Source organism: Ceratotherium simum, chromosome 4 (genome assembly GCF_057802395.1).
Source record: "Ceratotherium simum simum isolate JZ-2026a chromosome 4, ASM5780239v1, whole genome shotgun sequence".
Classification (NCBI taxonomy): Eukaryota; Metazoa; Chordata; class Mammalia; order Perissodactyla; family Rhinocerotidae; genus Ceratotherium; species Ceratotherium simum.
This window is the reverse complement of record NC_141903.1, coordinates 27,616,248-27,638,451: the sequence shown is the minus strand read 5'-3', so window position 1 is coordinate 27,638,451 and position 22,204 is coordinate 27,616,248. Positions and strand designations below refer to the sequence as shown.

The following is a 22,204-nucleotide window of genomic DNA, read 5'->3' as shown; positions in this document are numbered from 1 at the left end:
CACGTACTATGTGCTAGATCTAGAGTAGATACCAGGTGATGCGTTGACGAATAAAAGAGACATGATCTCTGCTCTTGTGGAGCTCACATGCTCTTGAATCAGCCAGTAAAACAAAGAGAATAAGAAAAATAATTATTGGGGGAAAGGAGTGGTTCTTTGGAAGGAGGTTGAGAGTCAGGGAAGACATGCCTGGGTTTTGAACAGAGAAGTAAAGCAGTCAGTTCCATGTTTTTGAGTGACCACTCCACCCTAGTGCTGTGCGTCCGGTCAGGAGGCTGTTGTACTAGTCCAGGAGAAAGGTGGTAGAGGTTTAGACTCAGGTGGTCTTAGAGATGGAAAACACCGAATCAACTGATGCATATCCTTAATAAAACAAGGCAGACCCTAGAGGTTGACACTGATCAACACTCTTTGAATTTGGTAGTTGTATCAGTTTTTAGTCCACCTTACTGTCCTATTGCCTCCCCCCACTCCCAGCCTCCATCACCACGTCTTATTCCATCACTGCATTTTATTCCTTATATGTGAGGATGTCATGAGAGATGGTCAATACCTCGCTAGTCCAGTTACACTGGCCTAGAGCGTTCCTTTGATCTGCTAATATAGTTGACTTTCAGTAAGGAAATGAGGATAGTTTGGCATGACCTGTTTTTTTTTGTTTTGTTTTGTTAACCTGTGCTGGCTCCAAGTGATCTGTTTCCTTTTCCAAGGGCTGACAGACCACGTGTTTTAATCAAGTGCCTGACACCCAACTCAGAGTGGCTTAGGCCACAGTGGGGTGGGGAATGAAAATATATTAGCTCATATAAAAAAATCCAAAGGGCATCTGTCTCCATCATGGCTGGATTGAATAATGCCATCAGGGCTCATTCTCATGGTCTCTCCATCTCTCAGCTCCATTTCTTTGGGGTTAGCTGTATTGCCACTTAGGCTCTGATGTGTAGTTCTTATTACTTATCATTATCATCATGATTAGCTGTCCTCATCATCTGCTTCAATGTGATCAGCCAAGTGTCCTTAGACAACTTCTTCATCCATCTGATCCATGGTATTGCTATTCTTTCCAGTTTAACAATAATAGTAATAGTAACAATAATAGTAACAAAAACAGCAGCTACTATTGAGAGCTTACCATGTACCAAACACTCTGTTAGACACTTTACATGGGTTATCTTATGAAACCCTATAACAACCCTATAAGGAAGGTTATATAATTATCCCAAGAAAGCCAGCCAATTGATTACAGAATCAGAATTTGAAATCAGGTTTTCTGGGTGCAGGGTCTGGGCTCCAAACCTTCACAGTGCCTCCCACAGTCACTCTTTAGGGCTAAGAAGAGAGAAGCAAAGCCATCAAATAGTGTGCCTATTTCTTACTTTTTCTGAACATGAATCTTAAAATATACTTGGCAATCGTAGTCCAGGGCAAAACTTTGGAGGTTATTCTTACAATTTTGTCAATCCCAGATCCTTCTGGGTTTTAGAGTTCTGGAAGCTCTTTGTATAGGACCCTCCCCTATCTTTATAAGCCAGGCTCATTAGCCCGGATCTCTGTGTGGCCACTCTTGTTTCTATAGGTATTTCCTCCCTTTATTCTTCAACAGAGTCTTTTACCTATCGTGATGGTTGAACTTCACCTTTGACAGCCTTCCATGAATCCTAATCTTTAGAGTTTCAGACCAGAGGTTTTACTTCCTTTTTTTTTTCCTCTTAAATGTTTAAATTGACCTTCCCCTAAAACCTGGGATGCGAGGCTAATGGATATTCAACTTTCTCTCCTTCAGAAAGAACTTTGAGATGATGGTTTCACTTGCCCTAGGCATCTGCTTACTTGTGTCTCTCCATTCAGTTCTTTCGGTTGGTCAGAATTAGGTTGGAATATCATTTCCCCTTGTTACTTCTTGTGTCTTGAAAGTGATGAAATGGTCAGGAGGTCCGTAACATTTACTTACTTAGTTCCCCTGCTTTTAGTGGAATGAAACGTGGAGGAGCAAATAACCAGCTACTTTAAATATCCTATCGTTGTTGTAGAGTCATTTTTTCTTGATCTTTATATCCTCAGAATCCAGGAAAATGCTTGGCATGATGTAGCTGCTCCAAATATTTGTTGAATGAATGTGTGAATGCCCAAATTCCTCTGTGCCAGTGTGGACAGATGAAAAGAGAATAAACTGTTTTATCCTATCCTAGAGTCAGAAGCAGTCGCTGCACAACATTCCACAGACATTTTTTTTAGCAAGTGCTAGACTGATTCTAGTTCTTAATTGCCTACCACAGGACATCAAAGAGATCTCAGAAATGAGCATGGACCAGACGATAAGGAAAACCACGTTTTCTCCAGTTTGTTCTCCAAGATAAGCCTCCTTATCAGGTCAGACCAGGAAATGGAACAAGGGCACCCAGCTTGCTCTCCCAGACTTTTAAACTGCATTTGTCCTGAGAGTGTTGCAAAGATAGTGGATAACTTAAGTTATATAATATTTTGTTTGTTTTTAACTTTTTATTTTGAAATAATTATAGATCAACCTGAAGTTGCCAGAATAGTACAGAGAGAGTCTGTGTACCCTTCACCAGCTTCCTCCAATGGTTACATCTTATTTAAATATAGCACTATATCAGAACCAGGAAGTTGGTATTAGTATAATATATGTGAATGATTGTTCTATGCCATTTTATCACCTGTGGACTTGTGTAACCACCACCTCAATTAAGATACAGATCTCTTTTATCACCACAAAGTTCTCCCTGGTGCTGTTCCTTTATGCTCACACCCACCGGCCCTCCACCCTCATCCCAAACAGGTGGCTGCTAATGTGTTCTCTGTCTCTACAAAATTGTATGTTATATCGATGAAATCACACAGTATGTAACCTTTTGAGATTGGTTTTCTTTCAGGCAGCATGACACCTTCAAGAACCATCCAAGTTGTTGCAGTGTATCAATAGTTTATTCCTTTTTATTTCTGAGTATTCAGTGATATTGCATGCACCTCAGTTTTTTTTTTTTTTTTTTTAACCATTCACCTCTTAAATTCACCTATTAAAACAACATTTTGGTTATTTCAGATTTTGGCTATTACAAATAAATTTCTATGAATATTTGTGGACAGGTTTTTTATGTGGAGGTAGGTTTTCTTTCTCTGGTGTAGATGCCCTGAGGTGTGATTGCTGGTAGGTGTATGTTTAGTTTTTAAAGAAACTGACAAACTATTCTCCAGAGTGGCTGTACCGTTTCACAGTCCCACCAACAATACATAAGAGACTCAGTTTCTCCACATCCTTGCCAGCGTTTAGTGTTATATAATATTTTTTTGTAACAGCTTTATTGAGATATAATTCATGTCATATAATTCGCCCATTTAAAGTGTACAAGTCAGGGCCGGCCCCGTGGCTTAGTGGTTAAGTGCACGCGCTCCGCTGCTGGCGGCCCGGGTTCGGATCCTGGGTGCACACCGACGCACCGCTTCTCTGGCCACGCTGAGGCCACGTCCCACATACAGCAACTAGAAGGATGTGCAGCTGTGACATACAACTATCTCCTGGGGCTTTGGGGGAAAAAAATAAATAAATAAATAAAGTGTACAAGTCAATGGTTTTTAGTATATTGCTGAGTTGTGCAACTATCACCACAATAAATTTAGAACATTTTTATCCTCCCCAAAAGAAACCCTGCACTGAATAGCCACCATACCCTAAACCCCTATCCCTTCAGCCCTGGAAACCACTAATCTACTTTCTGTTTCAAAGATTTGCCTGTTCTGGACATTTCATATAAACGGAATTATAAAATATGTGGTCCTTTCTGACTGACTTCTTTTGCTTAGCATAATGTTTTCAAGACTCATCCATGTTGTAGCACATATCAGTACTGCATTCTTTTTCATTGCCGAATAATATATAAAATTTTTAAAGAAATAAAAGTATGTTTCTTTCCATTACATGGATATAAAGTAAGAGATAACAAAATGCTGCTGTGGAGGTTTTGCGAGGCCCGCTTGGAGATCTAGCTTGCAATTAACCTAAGTGCAAATTAATGCTATTTTAAATAGTTAGTAGTTCTCGCTAAAGTATTACTTATGCTTTTTGTTTATTTAGCAACAATTCTGAGTAGTGGAACCTGAGTAGCTCTCCTGAAATCCTATCGGGATCTTTCTAGAGAAGCTGTGCACAGAGTGGTGAGTGTCAGTGATTCAGGTCAGGGGGAGGTCAGCAGACCACAGGCAGTGTTTAGGAGCTGGAATAGAGCTGTGCGTCAGGTGGATGCATTCCAGGATCTTTCTGGGCCCCTTGCCATCTGAATAACCTTGTTGTCCCCAAACACTCAGTTGACATATTATCTGATCCACAGGTCGGTGCTGATGACCTAGGACAGGAACTTCTACTGCTACTGATACATCCAAAAGGACCATTTATGTATGCAAATATGTAGTAATCACCAGTATTGTGAGGCGCAGAGGAGGACACAAGATGAATGGGTGCTCATCTTGTCTCCAAGAGCTTAGCATCTAGCCAGGGAGATGAGGCATAGCCCTAAATACCCCGAGTACATGGTTGAATGGGATGCGTTCCACTTTAAATATTAGGAAATATTTTAACCATCCAGAAGAGAATAAAGAACAATGCAGCAAATGCCCGTGTTCTTACCATCTAGCTTTGTTTAATTTTAACATTTTTGCTGTATTTGCTTCAGGTTTTGTTTTTTTTTTAAACAAATAAAACATCTCAGATACTCAGCAATACAAAGGAGGGAACTACTGATACATGCAACAACTTACGTGAATCTCCAGGGAATTATGCTGATTGAATAAAGTCAATCCCAAAAGGTCATATACTGTATGATTCATATATATGTACTGTATGATTTATATACATTCTTGAACTGACAAGATTATAGAAATAGAGAGCAGATTCCTGGTTGCCAGGGGTTAAGGATGGGATGGGGCTGGAGCCAAGTGGGTGGAAAGGCAACATGAAGGACCTTTGTGATGGAACCATTCTGTACCGTGTCTGTATCAGTGTGAATATCCGGGTTGTGATATTGTACTTTGGTTTTGCATGATGTTACCATTGGGGAAATTGGGTAAAGGGTGCATGGAACCTTTGTATTATTTCTTACAACTGCGTATGAATCTATATCTCAAAATTAAAAGCTTAACTAAAAATCCCCTCAGATGCCATTAAGTCTCCTTTGATACTCTCCCCAATTCCATTCCTCTGCCTCCCTCTCCAGAGGTTACTACTATCCTGAATTTATTGCTAATCGCTTCCATGAAAATTTTAATACCTATGCTACATATGTATATCCCTAAATAATATCTAGCATTGTTTTACATATTTTAAACTTTAAAAAAATAGTATCATGCATGCTCTATGTACCCTTCTGGGACTTGGGTTTTTTTTTTTTTTCCTCTTTACAATGTTTGCAAGGTTAGTCATGTTGATACATGAGTAAATAGTTTATTCATTTTCAGTGTTGTTCAGAATTCCACAAGTTGTTTATCCACTTTCCTTGGGACATTTAGGTTCTTTCTAATTTTCTGTTATTATCAACAGTGCTGCAGTGAACATTCTTGTCTACATTCCTTATGTATATGTGGAGAAGTTTCTTGAAGGCAGAATATATCTAGGAGTAGAACTCCTTGGCCTGACAGTGTGTGCATTTTCAGTGTTTCTAGCTATTGCCGAATTGCTCTTTAGAGTGGTTGCAACAATTTATATTATTATATCAGTATATGAGACTTCCCATTCCTCTACAGTCTCACCAACATTTTAGTTTTATATTTTGCCAATCTGATGGGCATGAAATGGTATCTCATTGTGGTTTTAATTATTCACATTTGCCTAGTTACTAGTGAATTGAGCATCTTTTCATTTGTGTATTAGCGATTTAAATTTCTTCTTTTGTTAATTACCTGTTCATACCTACATCAGCCAGCATTGGAGATAACACAGATCATTCTATTTTAACCAGAAAGGCATTTAAAAGAGGGCATTAGGTGCTTACCACATTGGTGGGGGCTGGGGTGGGTGTTGCTGGAGAAGCAAGCCACAGAATGGGCCTCTAGGAATGAGTCCCAAAGCAATATTACAGGAAAGGCCCTCCAAAGGAGCTGCTACCCTCTATAATAATCAGGGAACTGGAGAATTGGGAAGCTGCTGGCTTCAGGATTCCGTGACTTTAGCCTAATCTACTGCCAGAACTGTTGACTTCAGAACAATCCAGTACCTGCCCCATTAAATGGATACCTCAAACACCACCTCCCTTCTTACTTAGCTCAGTTCCTAATTCAGGACTCACCTAAGACCATCTGAGTGATGGGGCTGAAAACACATCTTGGAATCTTAGCTGCAAGGGAGTCTGGGAAGCTGGGTTTTATCTCTCCAGTTTTGGCATTACATCAAGACCTAATAGGAGGAGGTTAAAACTGACGTGGAATGAACCCAAATGCTGTATTTGCAACAATATCCTTTGTCTGTTTTTCTTTTTAGATTGCTTTGTTTTAATGATTCATAGAAGTTCTTTATATAGTCTAGATAGTAAACTTTTGCAGGTTACATTCATTATAAGTGTATTCTGATCTGAGGCCTCTCCGTTTTGATTGTAGAATTGTTTACAAATAGAATGTTTCAGTATAATTGTAGTCAGTTTGATCAATCTTTTTTTTTTTTTTTTTCCCCCATAGCCCCAGTAGATAGTTGTATGTCATAGCTGCACATCCTTCTAGTTGCTGTATGTGGGACACGGCCTCAGCATGGCTGGAGAAGCAGTGCTTCGGTGCGCGCCCGGGATCGAACCCGGGCCGCCAGCATCGGAGCGCGCACACTTAACTGCTAAGCCACAGGGCCGGCCCTGGTCAATCTTTATAAATCTTTTCTTTTGGGGTTTGTACATTTTATGTCTTATTGAAGAAATCTTTCTCATCTGGAGAGCATAAAAATATTTTCCTATGTTTTCTTCTAAGAATTTTAGAGTTTCATATTTAACATTTATGTCTTTAATCCATCTGGAGTTTATTTGGGGTGTGATGTGGGATTGCATTTTTTTTTTCTTCCTATATGGCAAGCTAATTATCCCATGGACCATCCTTTTCCTATTGACTTATAATGGCACTTATGTCATATATCAAGTTCTCATATTTACTATGGTCTGTTTCTGGGCTCCCTAATCTGTTCCACTGATCTGTTTGCCCTTGTGTCAATACCAAACTGCTAAATATTATGGTTTTCAAATATATCTAGATATCTGGTAGCACAGGTCCCCCTACACTGTTCTTCAGAATTGCGTTAGCTATTCTTAACCTCTTACTCTTCCTTGTGTATTTTAGAATCATTTTATTATGTTCTGCTAAAACAACAACAACCCTGTTGGGAGTTTTATTGGAATTGTGCTGAATATGTTTGGGGAGAATTTTCATCTTTGTGATATTGATTCTTCCTATCCATAAACATAGTGTATCTCTACTTGTAGTTAGTTCTTAAATGTATTTCAATAAGGTTTTATAATTTTCTTCATAAAAATCTTGAACATCTTTTGTTAAATTAAGATATTTAGGAAGGAATAAATAGTTCTTTTTTGTTATATTATTAACTCTTTTTATTATTATGCTGCTATCTTTAAGTTGCACTTTTAAATATTGTTGGCATTTAAGTTGCGCTTTTAAATATTGTTGGCATATATAGAAATATGATTTATTTTTGAATATTGATCTCCAGCAAAATTGAGGAACTCTCACTTTTTCTCATATTTAGTTTTTAGTTCACATCAAAGCTATAAAGGCATATAATTTAAAGAGATGGATAGTTCTACATTTGTTATAAGAAACAGAGACAAATAATTCTGCAGTGTTTGTTGTGAAAAACAGCCTGTCCTCTTCTCTTTCCTTCCTGCTCCAGCCACTACCAGGCAATTCCTTCTGTCATTTTTAGCTAATTATTTTAGTATTTACCTCCATATCTTTAAATAGCATGCATATACTGCTACTTCTTGAGCTTTCAGTTTAGATATTGCTTTGACTTTCCACAGTGGAAGATGAGGATTTAGCTATTTTTTACTCCTCTTTCACCGCACATGTATAGCCTTCCTATTACCCTATCCTCTCTGTATAGTTATCCATAATATTGATTAGATCACTTGCATTATGTGTGTAAATTCTGTTTATGACTGAACCAGGTAGTAACATATAACTACTTTCATCTTTTCTGCACAACTTTTTGTTCTAACAATTGTTTTGTTTTTGTTTGTTGATTTGTTTCTTTTTTTTTTTTATAATTTTTATTTATTTATTTTTCCCCCAAAGCCCCAGTAGATAGTTGTATGTCATAGTTGCACATCCTTCTAGCTGCTGTATGTGGGACGTGGCCTCAGCATGGCCGGAGAAGCAGTGCGTCGGTGTGCGCCCGGGATCCGAACCCGGGCCACCAGCAGCGGAGCACACGCACACTTAACCGCTAAGCCACGGGGCCGGCCCTGTTGGTTTGTTTCTTAGTTTCATATGTATTGTCTGTGTAATTATGCCTACGTAAACACCATATTCTCTATCAATTCAATAAATGTGTTCTCAAGATATTCTAGTACCTTCCGAAGTACTCTCATCCAGACTGTTTGCTGTCTGCCAGTAGCCAACAATCAATCCTAGGATTTCCCATCTCCTATCCTGGGGATTTCCTCGGTGCCTCTCCCATATTAGATCACTAGTTCCCTGTAGCCATGTCTTCCTCTTTCTTGATTTATTTCTCTACTTTGATGGAGCACATTCCCCCATAGTTTCCTGAGAACGTGACTATACAAGGTAAATTCTCTAGGCCTTCCAGGTTCTGCAATTTCTCCTCATCCTGTTTAGATGTTGATTTTTTTAACTTATCCTGCTTGGGACTTGTACTTCCCGAATCTAAGAATTCATATCTTTTATAAATTCTGGTCAATTCTTAGTCTTATCTCTTTAAATATTGCCTCTCCTCACCCTCTTTATTCTTGCCTTCTGGAACTCAGATTTGATACCTGGCCTTTTTTTCTTTTTTTTTTTGGTAAGGAAGATTGTCCCTGAGCTAACATCTGTGCCAATCTTCCCCCATTTTGTATATGGGACACCATCTCAGCATGGCTTGATGAGTAGTGTGTCGGTCCGTGCCTGGAATCTGAACCCACGAACCCCAGGCTGCCGAAACGGAGTGCACGAACTTAACCACTATGCCACTGGGTTGGCCCCATGGCCTTCTTATTTCAATATTCAGATCCCTTAAATTCTCTTTCATATTTTCCATGCGTTTCTCTCTTTTTGGTAGTCTGGATAATTTCTTCAGATCTATCTGTCTCTTTACTGTTTCTCTTTCCTAAATGTCTGTTTAATCTGTCCATTCAGTTTTTAATTTCAAAGACTAAAATTTTAATTTCTATAAGTTCTATTTGGTGCTTTTTAAAAATCATATAAGTCATTATTTCTTTTTATAATGTTTTTTCTTTTTCTACTTATTTTATACTTTCTATCTAATCGTTTGATTATCTGATGTTCTTGGGGTCTAATCTTGCTCTTTGTTATTTCTGATGATGCTCACTCACAGTGGAGTTCTTGTAATTTTGAATTTTAAGCTCATTTTCAGGACAAGATTATCTGTTAGAGTACCATGTAGCTTAGGTTAAGGATGTGTCCTTTTGGAGACATTTTATTTATCCTTTGCACACTTAGAGTAGCATTAGTCCAGAATTTTTTTGTTAATTTCTCAGCTTTGGGCTACTTGGACCACATGTGTATTATCAATTTGAACCTAAAACCCGGTGAAAGTAGGCCTGTTGTTATGAATTTTCAGAGGAGACTTTTTTCCTCACCCAGGACCCAAGCCAAGATAGAGAAACATCTTTGTCATCTTCTGTATGGGTAGGGGGACATTTTTTTCTGAATCACCATTTCACTGGAGTCTTGAGGTCCCCTTCTGTGAAGGAGCTTATCTCCTGTTCCTGCCTGGACACTAAGGCCCAAGTGCCTGGTTCACTGAGCTCGGCAGTGCCCTCTTCCTGCCCATCCCATCCACTTTGGCCACAGCTATATCAGGTCAGCTGCTCCTGCTCTGGTTTTCAGTGCCCTCTGTTTTGGGGCCCTGCCTGCTGATTTTCTTTACTCTCTTGCAAGCCCTACCATGCAGTGAAAAGGGAGTTTGTTGTACCTGATCCCGCATTCCCAGGTATTTTGTAGTAGGGAGATTTTTCAGGCCATCTTGTTCACAGTATTGCCATTGGTACTTTTTAAACTTAGAGATAAAGGAGAAAAGTCCATCTGGCTGGGAGGATCAGGAAAGGCCTTAGAGAAGATAAATGTCAGAGGATAGAGGCATGGGACGGGGCACAGCAGGCGCAAAAGCACAGAGGCAGAAAATGACCATGCAGGTATGCAGAAAAGCACATAACTCTCTTTCACTGGAGTGTGTCTGAGAAGAGGAAAATGGGGTTGGAGCCAGACCACGGAGCAGCAGGGAGCTATTAAAGTCTCTCAGCAGGGAATACCATGATCACAAGCTTTGTTTCAGGAAGTTTAAACTGGAAGAATGTCCAGGATGAAAGGGCGTGGGTGGCTGCAGGTGGGAGAGGGGCTTGGATTTGGAAAGATAGTCCTGGAGGCTGTGGAAATAGCCCAGGTGATAGGTAGTACATGGCCTGAATGGGGTAGTGGGGTGGAGAGGAGGGAACCACTGGGAGAGAGAGCGGGGAGAGACTCAGCTGAACCAGATAAAGAAATCTGGGTCAAGAGCTGGGGGAAGAAACAGAAGAAAAGCCAGGCAAGCACATGGTCTGAATCCTGGGAAATCAACAATTATCTGAGCTGTGTTCTACCTTTTAAGATTGTTCAGATCCTGCCCACAAATGCTGATACATAGTTCATCTCGAGTCTGTATGCAGCTAATGATGTTTTTAGGCCACTTGATGAAGAGTTGTCTTTGGATTGGAGATAGAATGTTCCAGCAGAGCTCCCAGAAGTGAGTTGGGATATGTTTGCCTTTCCCAGAACCTGCTGACATGGCCGATCATGGGGCTGATGAGCTGTCCTCCGGGACAGGGAGTCCGGACGGGGAAGGTCGGGTCTCTGCAGACAGATCGTTGCTCCATCAGAGGCTGGCCGTCAGGGAGCTCATCGACACGGAGGTCTCCTACTTGCACATGCTCCAGCTCTGTGCCTCGGACATCAGGAGCCGCCTGCAGCAGGTACCTGGGTGGGGCCACACACAGCCTGTCTTTATAGGGACACATGTGAGTTCTGCTTTCGAGACTTCACATCTGTTCCTGGTTCTGGCTTGATGGAGGGGAAGGCGTGGTGGATATGAAGTCGCCTGGACGTCAGCCCCAGTACTTCCATCTGTTGCCACACAACCTTCAGCAAGGCCTTGGAGCCTTAGTGTATTCATCTGCTAAATGGGAAGAGGAGTAATCACCTCAGAGAATTAAGTGAGGTCATGGGTAAAGTAGCCCTTTGTTAGAACAGATTGCTTAAACTGACCTACGTTCTGATTGTCTCCTGTCGGGGGTGGTGACGTGGAAAAGTCATCACTATGATGGGTTTCTATTTTAGGGTTCATTTTTTACATGTTTTTTTTTCCTGATTTCAGAAATAGTATAGCCTCTCTCTGTAAAATTCAAGCATCCCCTAGCGTGTAAGCTCCGTAAGGGGAAAGACTATTAATTCAACATATCCCTGTTCTTAACACATAAACAATGGACTTCAACTAGGGTTTCTTGAATGAATGAAATACTTAAGTAGATAACAGAAAGTAAAAGTCCTCTCATATTTTGCTTTCTAGAAATTAGGATTTTTCTCTGTAGGCACTGAACAAACAAATATAGGTTGTTACTTATTTTAACAAAATAAGAGTGTCCTCCATATATTTTTCTACAGTTAGCTTTTCCCACTTGATCCTGTGTCCAGTACATCTCTCTTTGTATATATCCTGTGTATACCCATGCATATATATAGACGTCCTGCATCCTTTTTAACAGTGGGATAGCCTAGTTAATAGGGATTAGAGGTCAGGGTATATCTCAAGATAATTGTGGTGAGGTCCAGCTTCCCACCCTTATATGACAGATGGGAAAAGTGAGAGAAGAAAAATGAGAGTTGCCAGCAGACCTGGGGGTAAAACCCCAGTTCAGCTTTCCTTTCATGCTGAGTGCTCCATCTCTTCCTCTCTTCTTGTAGAGTAATGAAAATACCTAATTTATAGAATTTCAGAGTCCTTGCAAACATTCCACAGGGATAGTCTCCCCAAGAGTGATGGGACCCTGATGGTGTGAGTGTTCTGGACTACTCTCCAAAGCTTGCAAATAAAGTCACTCTACAGAACTCCCAGCGAGCTCCCATGGCTTCTCTGTTCCTTCTAGCTGCCGCAGGGAGATCTGGATGTCCTGTTCTCAAACATCGATGATATCATAAAGGTGAACAGCAGATTTCTTCATGATCTGCAGGAGACAGCCTCCAGGGAAGAGGAACAGGTGCAGCTAATTGGTAAGCAAAAGGTGAGGCGGTTGTCTGCCTTAGATTCCCGTGGAATTGTCCTCAGCTTGTGGTCATTGCTGAACTGTCTCCAGAATTCCAGGGAAATACAGCTCAATGGGAGTCTGTCTTTGGGATCCCTGAAACACAGCACATCAGAGCTGGCAGAACCCTCAAATAATATCTAGTCCAATCCCATCACTTTACAGATGAAGAGACTGAGGCCCAGAGACAGGGAGGGACATCGTCATGGACACATAATTGGTTAGTGGCACGCCTGACTCTTTCGTCTGGGGCCCTTTTGCATTCATTCATTCAACAGGTACTCACTGAGCACCTGCAGTGTGCCAGTTTTAGCGCCCAAGGGGGGCGGTCGTCTGCCCACCGGAAGACATGCCAACAGTCAAGAGGCAAGGAGGTAGGAGAGAAAGGACTTTTTATTACAGCTTGCTAGCTAGAGGGAAGATGGCGGACTAGTGACCGAAAGAACCGTCTTACAGAACAGAGATTACAGGCCAGTTATATGGGGGCTGGTCTCTGGGTGGGGGGGGCCTCTGGTCTTAGTTCCCGATAGTCTTTTTTTTTTTACTGGATATGCATCAGAGACCGGAGCAACGCCCTATACCTTGAGCTTTCAGTTGTCATTGATGATGGCTATCAGCATAGACTCTCTGCCCGGGAGTCATCACATTCTAGGAAACTCAAGATAACAAAGTTATCAACTTATAGCAGCTGGGAGGGGCCGTAAAATCTACAGAGCATGTCTGGGTTAGTTAATCACAGGTCATTCAAAGTTACAATGTGATTTCTTTTCTACAATATGGCTTCCCGTATGTGAACCTTGTGTTGAGCCAGTATCACCAGTCTCTGTGCTGTGTGCTGGGGTCACAGCATCAACAAGAGGGTTCGAGCTTCTGTTCTTATGGATTGACAAGTTAGTGAGACAGAAGATAAATAGATAAACCAGAGAATTTTAGGTAGTAATTTGTAATTTGAAGAAAAACAATTGTAGGAACTTTTCGGTATAAGAGAAGGTCTCCTGAGGAGGGGACATTTGAGCTGAGACCTGAATGTTAGGAAGGAGCCAACTCGGAGAAGATCTGGAGGGAGTGTAGAGAGACTAGCCTTGCAAAGGTCCTGAGGCAGGCATGAACCTGGAATATTTGAAGGACAGACAGAAAGAAGGTTGATGTAGCTCCAGGGGAATTAGTGAGGGGAGAGTGCTGGGGATAAGATAGAAGAGGCAGAGAAGGACCAGACCATGCAGGACCTTCTGGGTGATGGTCAGGAGTTTGGATTTTATTCTAAGTATGATGAGAAGTGGTTGGACTGTTTTCAGCAGGAAAGAGATATGGTCTGAGTTGGGACACACTTATACTAAAAAATTATTCAGTATTTATCTGAAGTTCAAATTTAACTGAGCATCCTGTGTTTTTTCTCCCTAATTTGTCAACCCTATTCCCTGGCCTTTACAGAGTCTACAGAAAATAACCTCATCCTCTGCTCTTTGTGGCTAGCCAAAAAAGGGCACAAAGAATCCACATGGCTTTTCTTCTCCTAGGTGCAACTATGTGCTGGGTAAACACTGCTCTGGCTCCTGCCAGCTTTCTCTAGTTCTCGCCCAGCCCCCAGGCTTTGAGATGCAAGGAAGGCCTTTTTCCCAATCCCATAGCCATAGCATTTAAAAAGACTTTTGGACCTCAAGCATCACTGTCTCTAACAGACTTTTTTCCTTCCAAATGAATTAGGTCCCCTGTCCTTATGGGTGATTCCAGACACAACTCGGATGTTCACAGGAGTTCCTGCACAGGGTCGTATCACCACAAGACACCATGCTCTAGTGCAGTGCTGTCCAGTAGAAATATAATTTATATTTATAAAGCCACAATTTAGTTTAAAATTTTTGAGTAGCTGTATTAAAAAAATTAAAAAAGCAGGTGAAATTAATTTTAATGATATATTTTATTTAACCCAATGTATTCAAAATAATATTTTAACATGTAATCAATATGAAAATTATTCATGATATATTTTACTTTTTTTCTTTGTACAAAGCCTTTGAAATCCAGTCTCTTTTATGCTGATAGCACATCTTAGTTGGGATTCTCCATGTTTCAAGTGCCCAATAGGCACTTGTGGCTGTGGCTGGTGACTACTGTATTTAGACAGTGCAGGTCTAGTGGTTCAGAACAGGGGTTTTGGAGTCTGACTGGCAAGGTTCTGCCACCCACAGGCTCCTTCATGTCTCTGAGCCTCAGTTTCTGCCTCTTTAAAATGAGCATGAAAATAGTACCCATCTCCATGCCAGCTAGGACTCTGAGTGCTTCACATGTAGTGGCCCTTTTCATTCTCACAACACTGTTATGTGTTGATTATTATTATTCCCATTTTACTAAAGAAAAACCTGAGGTTCAGAGAGGTTAAATAACTTTCCTAAGGTCAAACAGCTTGACCAGACAGAGTCAGGGTTGGAACCCAGCTCTTTCAGACTCTAGAACCCTCACTCTTGACCATCCTGCCTCCCTTTCTCTTCTTCCTGACTAATCCTAGAGGTAGAGTGTTCTTTTGATACCTGGAGTAGTTTCTTTGCTGCTGTGACTTCTTTACAATCTGCGACTGTAGAAGGACAGGAGGAGAGGAAATAAGGCTTGACTTTGGTGTCCCTGGCATTTCTGCCTCTTTGGACAGCTCTGCTCTGTGGAGTTTGCCTTCCTGCGCCCTTCAGTTACTGAAACGCCCCTGCCCTGGCCATATTGCTATGACACAGTTTCTGTGGCATCAGTCGCGTCCTGCGGAAGCACCCATGTTGGGGAGAATGTGGGAGCCGCCCTAGGTCTCAAGGCTATGCCTGAGCTGTCTCTTAGCGGGATTGTCTGTGCAATTAGCTGATCTCACTATCACTCAGATTCTCCCCAGTTGCAGTTTTGGGGGATCTTTCCTGGTCACTTTCTCCCTGGCAGCTGCAGTTTTGGGGGATCTTTCCTGGCCACTTTCTCCCTAGCGCTTTCTCCCTAGCTCCCTCTCCTGAGGGAGTTCTCTCTGAGGACTGGCTGGACCAGCCCTGGGGGAGGGGTTTGGTCTTGCAGTGGTAATCTTGCCGTGAGAGTCCACGCTGATCTAGGCACCATCTGGTGCATCCCAAGGGGGGCCTGGTCCAGGCCACAGCTTCAGCAGGCAGTGGGGTCAGCTGGGCTTCCTGTGGTCCAGGGTTCCCTACCTCCCTGTTGTGGTGAATACATGTCTCTTCATCCTCACCACTTCCACCCTAGATGGATGACCACCTGTTCTTGCCTGGGTATCTGTAGTAGCCTTCTGACAGCTGTTCCTGATACCACTTTTGACCCCGGTTTAGTCTAACATGGTATAGATCTAATAGACTTTATTCTTTATTTTATTTTATTTTTTTTAGATTATAATTTTATTTATTTATTTTTTTCCCCCAAAGCCCCAGTAGATAGTTGCATGTCATAGCTGCACATCCCTCCAGTTGCTATATGTGGGACACAGCCTCAGCATGGCCGGAGAAGCGGTGTGTTGGTGCATGCCCAGGATCCAAACCTGGGCTGCCAGCAGCGGAGCGTGCACACTTAACCGCCAAGCCACGGGGCCAGCCCTAGACTTTATTCTTTAGAGAACTTTTAGGTTCACAGAAAAATTAAGTAGAAAGTACACACAGCTCCCATATACTGCCTCTCCCCCTCACAGTTTCCCCTGTTATTAACATCTTGCATTAGTGTGGTACGTTTGTTATACTTGGTGAATGAATACTGACATATTATTATTGACTAAAGTCCGTGGTGGACAGTGGGGTTCACTCTTTGTGTTGTACAGTTCTTTGGGTTTAGACCAATGTATAATATCATGTATCCACTGTTACTGTGTCACACATGTAGTTTCCCTGCTCTAAAAATCCTGTTTGCTCTGCCTGTTTACCACCCTCCAACCCCTGGAAAACACTGATCTTTTTTTTTTTTTTTTTTTTTTTTTAAAGATTTTATTTATTTATTTTTCCCCCAAAGCCCCAGTACATAGTTGTATGTCACAGCTGCACATCCTTCTAGCCGCTGTATGTGGGACGCGGCCTCAGCATGGCCAGAGAAGCAGTGCGTCGGTGCGCGCCCGGGATCCGAACCCGGGCCGCCAGCAGCGGAGCGCACGCACTTAACCGCTAAGCCACGGGGCCGGCCCAACACTGATCTTTTTACTGTCTCCATAGTTTTGCCTTCTCCAGAATGTCATATTGCTGGAATCATACAGTATGGAGCCTTTTCAGAGTGGCTCTTTTCGTCTAGTAATATGCATTTAAGGTTTCTCCATGTCTTTTCCTGGCTTGACACCTCATTTCTTTTTTTTTTTAATCACTGAATAATATTCCATTGTATGGATATAGCACAGTTTATTTATCCACTCACCTACCGAAGGACATCTTGGTTGCTTTCAAGTTTGGGCAATTATGAAGAAAGCTGCTGTAATCTTAGGGTGCAGGGCTTTTGAAAATCCTTTTTTAAACTTTTTTTGTTGTGGTAAAATATACGTAACATAGAAAATCTACAATTTTAACCATTTTAAAGTGTACAGTTCAGTGGCATTAAGTACATTCATGTTGTTGTGCCACCATCAGACTATTCATCTCCAGAACTTTTCATCGTCCGACCCTGAGAGTCTGTACCCACTCAGTAATAACCAGCCCCTGGTGATCACCATACTACTTTCTGACTCAATGGATTTGACTACTCTAGGTACTCATATAAGTAGAGTCATACAATATTTGTCCTTTTGTGTCTGGCTTATTTCACTTGGGTTCATGTCTTCAAAGTTCTTTTTAGACTTTTTATCTGGAAATAATCTTAGACTTACAGAAAAATTGCAAAAATAGTACAGAGAGCTTCTATATACCCTTCATCGAGCTTCCCCTAATTTTAACACCTTACGTATCCATAGTACAATTATCGAAACCAGGAAATTAACATCAGTGCAACACTATTAACTCTACAGACCTTATTCAAATTTTGCCAGTTTTCCTATTAATGCCCTTTTCCTGGTCCTGGACCCAATCTAGGATACCACGTTTCATTTTATTGTTGTGTTCCCGGAGTCTTCTTCAGGCTGTGACAGTTCCTCAGTCTTCCTTTGTCTTTAGTGACCATAACACTTCTGAAGTGTTCAGGTTTGTAGAATATCCCTCAATTTGAGGTTTTCAATAATAAAATTAAAATTATTTTATAAAAATTTATACAGTCATGCACCACATAATGACGTTTTAGTCAAGGAGGGACTGCATGTATGACAGTGGTCCCATAAGATTAGTATCATACAGCCTAAGTGTGCAGTAGGCTATACCATCTAGGTTTGTGTAAGTACACGCTATGATGTTCACACGACAAAATCGCCTAACGACGCATTTCTCAGAATGTATCCCCATCGTTAAGTGACGCATGACTGTATATGAAATGTATATTTTATAAACTTGTATTATAATCAAATTTTTATATTTCATAACACTTTATATGATTTATAAAATTAAAATTATTTTCATTGTTAAATTGAGGTTATACATTTTTGGCAAGAATATCGTCGTCAATGTCCTGTCCTTCTCTGTGCATCATAGCAGGGGCACATGATGTCACTATATCTTATTAGAATGATGTTAGCTCTGATAATATAGCTGAGAGGAGATGGTATCTGCTAGGTTTTCCAGTATAAGGTTACTATTTTTCTCTTTGTAATTAATAAATATTTTATGAAGAGAAACTTTATACTATGCCTATGTTCTGTTTCTTCTCAAACTTTCGTCCATTAATTTTAGCACCCATCAATGGATCTTACCCACAATAATTATTACTGGGGTTCCAATGGTAATTTTCTATTTCTCTTATTCCTTCTACACTTAATTGGAATTCTTCTATAAGCAAGAACTGTCCCTTCTCTCCCGTTCATTTCTTTAGTCGGTTATTTCTTTATATCAGTATAGACACGTGGATATTTACTTTATTATTGAGTCAGAATCCAGTTCTATCATTCTTCATTTTCTTTTGTGTGTGTGTGTGTGTGTGTGTGTGTGTGTGTGTGTGTGAGGAAGATCATCCCTGAGCTAACATCAATGCTAATCCTCCTCTTCCTGCTGAGGAAGACCGGCTCTGAGCTAACATCTATTGCCAATCCTCCTCCTTCCCGCGCCCCCCCCCCCAAAGCCCCAGTAGATAGCTGCATGTCGTAGTTGCACATCCTTCCAGTTGCTGTACGTGGGATGCAGCCTCAGCATGGCCGGACAAGCGGTGCGTCGGTGCGCACCCGGGAACTGAACCCGGGCCAGTAGTGGAGTGCGTGCACTTAACTGCTAAGCCATGGGGCCAGCCCCATTCTTCATTTTCTTGCTCAAATTTTACCAGCTTTGGCCGTTGGGAGCTCCTTCACGTTGGCTCCTATGTCCTTTCAATATGCCTCCAACAATTTTTGAGCACTTCCTTACTTTCTGACATTACAAGATGTTCTAGGCTCGTCTTGTATTTTCTCTGGCCCATCCTTGAAATCAGCCATTTCTCCTGGGGTCCCTGGTTCCTGTCTTTGGAGAACGGCATTTAGACACCAAGTTCTAGGCTCTAGGTGTGCTCATTGCTCCTGGGGTGTCATTGCTCCTAGGCCCTCTCAGCTGATAGAGCTAGCAAATATATGTATATATACTAATATACATGTATGCACATATCTACATTTCTTTCTATGTCTATCTATCAGTATTTATATATTTAAAACCATGAGTTCATACTGATACCTCCAATTCCAGACCAGCACCACAGGGTTCATTTTAGTCTTCCTCCTTTTCTTATTTGTTTCTCTGACAGGGAGAAATGGCTGTCATCTGCAATATATTTACTTGTTTGTTCAAAGTTAGTTTACGCATAAAAGTAGTTTTGGAATTACTAACGGGTAACCCCTGTGAAAAACAGTTACTTATGTTAATTTCTTCCCCACACCTTTCAGTGTGGTTATGTTATTCATTTGTAGTAGAATTAGGCTCATTCCTTATTGTTTGTATCCCAATTGGGGTTCACCCTCCACATCCTGGTTGGTCTGAATTGTATAAGTGAAACATTACCATGGTTCTGAGAGTCAGAGCTGTACAGAAAGGCACATTCAGTGAAGCATTACTCCCTTCTCATCTCTACTACCCCATCCCATTCTCTCATTCTTTCCACCCCGTTTCATTTCCCCTACAAATAACCAGTCTCATAAGTTTCAGATTTTAAAATATGAAACGCTTCACGGATTTGCATGTCGTTCTTGCGCAGGGGCCGTGCTACTCTCCTCTGTATTGTTCTAACTTTAGTGTATGTGCTGCTGAAATTGAGCACCAGAGTGATCCTTATAAAACAGAAACCAGATCATGTCACCCCTGCCCAAAACCCTCCAGTTGCTTCCTGCCACCATAAGAGTAAAATCCAAACACGTTAGCCCACCGTTCTTACTTTGAGGCTCCTCATAATCTGACTCCAGTCTCCTGTTTATTTTCTCTACTTGGTGCCCTCGCTCACTCTGCTGCAGCCACACCCGCCTTCTTACTGTTGTCCTCCTGTCCAGTGCTCAGTGGTCTTAATGCCTTTGCATTGGTGCCTCCCTCAGCCTGGTGCTGCTTTTCCCCAGACATTCCCAGGGTGGGTCCTTCCAGTGGCTGATAAACATTCACGTCCTCTTGGAGGCCTTCCCTCAGTCGATCTCCTGCCACTCTCTGACTCTTTTTCCTGCTTTGTCTTGATTCATGGTTCTCATCACTACCTGCTGTATGTAATATATTTATTTATTATCTGTCTTCCCCACTCAAATGTAAGCCCGGTGAGGCAGGGGCTTTGTTTTGATCAAAGAGCTAGGAAGAGTGCCTGGCACATAGTCAGTAAATAAGCAGCTAGTAAATATTTGGTGAAGGAAGTTTGTGTCAGGTGCTTTACATGCATTTATTTCATTTAATTCTCACAAAAGAACACTTGGAGGTGACTACAACTTTTATTCCAATCTGTAGATGGAAAAACGGAGGGTTAGAGGGGTTAAGTGCTTGCCCCAGGTTACACAACTGGGAAAGGTCGACAGGAGGTCTGGCCCTCAGTCTCTCTGACTCCAAGGCCCTGCTGTGACTGCCTGTGCTGTGTGAGAGCATGTCCTTGTCATCCAGGGGGCTTGGAGTGGTACTTGCCACACATGGTAATTGTAAGGATACAATTGTAGAGATAGAACATGAGTGTGTTTGTAAACTGTAAAGCACTGTACAAATATGAGAATTATCAATATTATTGCCATAATTATGGCTACCATTTATTAAGTACTTACAGTGAGCCAGCCTGAGCTCTACATCATTCTGTCACTTAATCCTTGCAGCAGCCTTTTGAAAGTGTGGTGAAAAAAATGGAAACTCAGGAAAATGTGGTAACTTGCCCAAGGTGACGAGGCTGGTTGAGGCTGGCAGTCACTGCAGAGCTGGAGTGCTTAGCCGTCTCCCTCACCGCCTCCCTGTCCCAAGCAAGGGGACATACAGACATGCCTTTGAGAACGCCTTGTTACTTTCTCACGGTCAGGTAACGTATTCCTGGAATTCCAAGAGGAGTTGGAGCAAGTCTACAAGGTCTACTGTGCCAGCTACGACCAGGCCTTGCTGCTGGTGGACGCTTACCGGAAGGAGCCAGAGCTGCAGCGGGAGATCCAGGGCATCGTTGAGGCAGTGGTGTGAGTAGAATGACCAGTGAGCACTCGCTCCTGCTGCCGTTGGCCCCGAGGGCAGGGGCTGTTACGGTCTCACCCCCACTTGGTGCTGCTCACGCCGCTTCAGGAGCGTCCCAGTCAGGATAGGCTGGGCTACAGAGGCGAACAACTCCAGACTCCTGATGGCTCAAACAGCAAAGGCTTATACCTTCCTTAAGCTCCATTGCAGGTTGACTTGGGCGCTTTGCATCTCCTCACTCTGGGACCCAAGCCAGCAGCAGCCACATCTGGAATATTGCCAGGAACTGTAGCAAAGGGAAAAAGAGCTCTGGAGGGTCTAATGCTGGTAATCAAATGCCCCAGTCCAGAAATGCCCCAGTCCAGAAATGCTATCCATCGCTTCTCATAATTCATTGGCCAGATCTCATCACATGGCTTCGTCCAACTACTAGGAGGCCAGGGCATGCTCTCTTGCCATGTGTCCAGAGGTGGAAAAGCAGAAACATTTGGTGAACAGCACTCATGACCACCATCGGAAGGGCGGTGAGATGGTGGGAACCACGTGCTGGGAGCTACAGTGGTGGGAAGCAGCTGTGTGTCTGGGGAGGCCTTCTACAGATGGCTCAACTCCTGCCCCATGGAACAGGACCAGAACTGCCCTGGGTGGCATCACAGCCCAGAGCTGGCACCAGTGAGTGGAAGCTCCAGGTAGAGATATGTAGAGAAATTTAATTTTTTAAACTAAAATTTTGAATGGGTAACATAGGTACGTGGCTCTACAGCTTTAAAACATCCAAATTTATGCAGTAAAAAAATCTTCCCAACCCTGTCCCTTCATCTACCCCATTACTACTCCCACCCCCAAAGTTAAGGGAACCATTTAAAATTACTTATGGATCTTTGCACTGTTCCTTTACGCATATGCAAGCAAATACAAAGGTGTACTCTTACTTTCCCACCTTGTTGATGAAAGTTTGTATTTTTTTTCGCTTACATTGTATTTTGGAGGTCTTTCCATTTCGATACATAAATGCATGATCCTTTCAAT

General features: G+C 42.0%; 1 protein-coding gene and 1 non-coding gene across 5 annotated transcripts in view; one reads left to right on the top strand and one right to left on the bottom strand.

Moving 5' to 3' along the window:
* Nucleotides 1–22,204, top strand: part of ARHGEF37 (Rho guanine nucleotide exchange factor 37) — a 53,038-nt gene that overhangs the window by 5,086 nt on the left and 25,748 nt on the right. For 3 of the 4 annotated variants that reach the window (XM_087429583.1, XM_087429584.1, XM_087429585.1), the window contains exons 2-4: nt 10,993–11,189; nt 12,360–12,483; nt 21,033–21,180. In XM_087429583.1, coding sequence (XP_087285709.1) covers nt 11,004–11,189; nt 12,360–12,483; nt 21,033–21,180 — 458 coding nt within the window. In that variant the 5' untranslated portion in view covers nt 10,993–11,003. Of the gene's footprint in view, nt 1–10,719; nt 11,190–12,359; nt 12,484–21,032; nt 21,181–22,204 lie in introns of those variants that run through there. The other variant, XM_087429586.1, reaches the window with a different exon arrangement.
* On the bottom strand, nt 19,713–19,820 carry LOC147917225 (U6 spliceosomal RNA). The gene has a single exon (XR_015552111.1). It is a non-coding gene; the product is annotated as a U6 spliceosomal RNA (small nuclear RNA).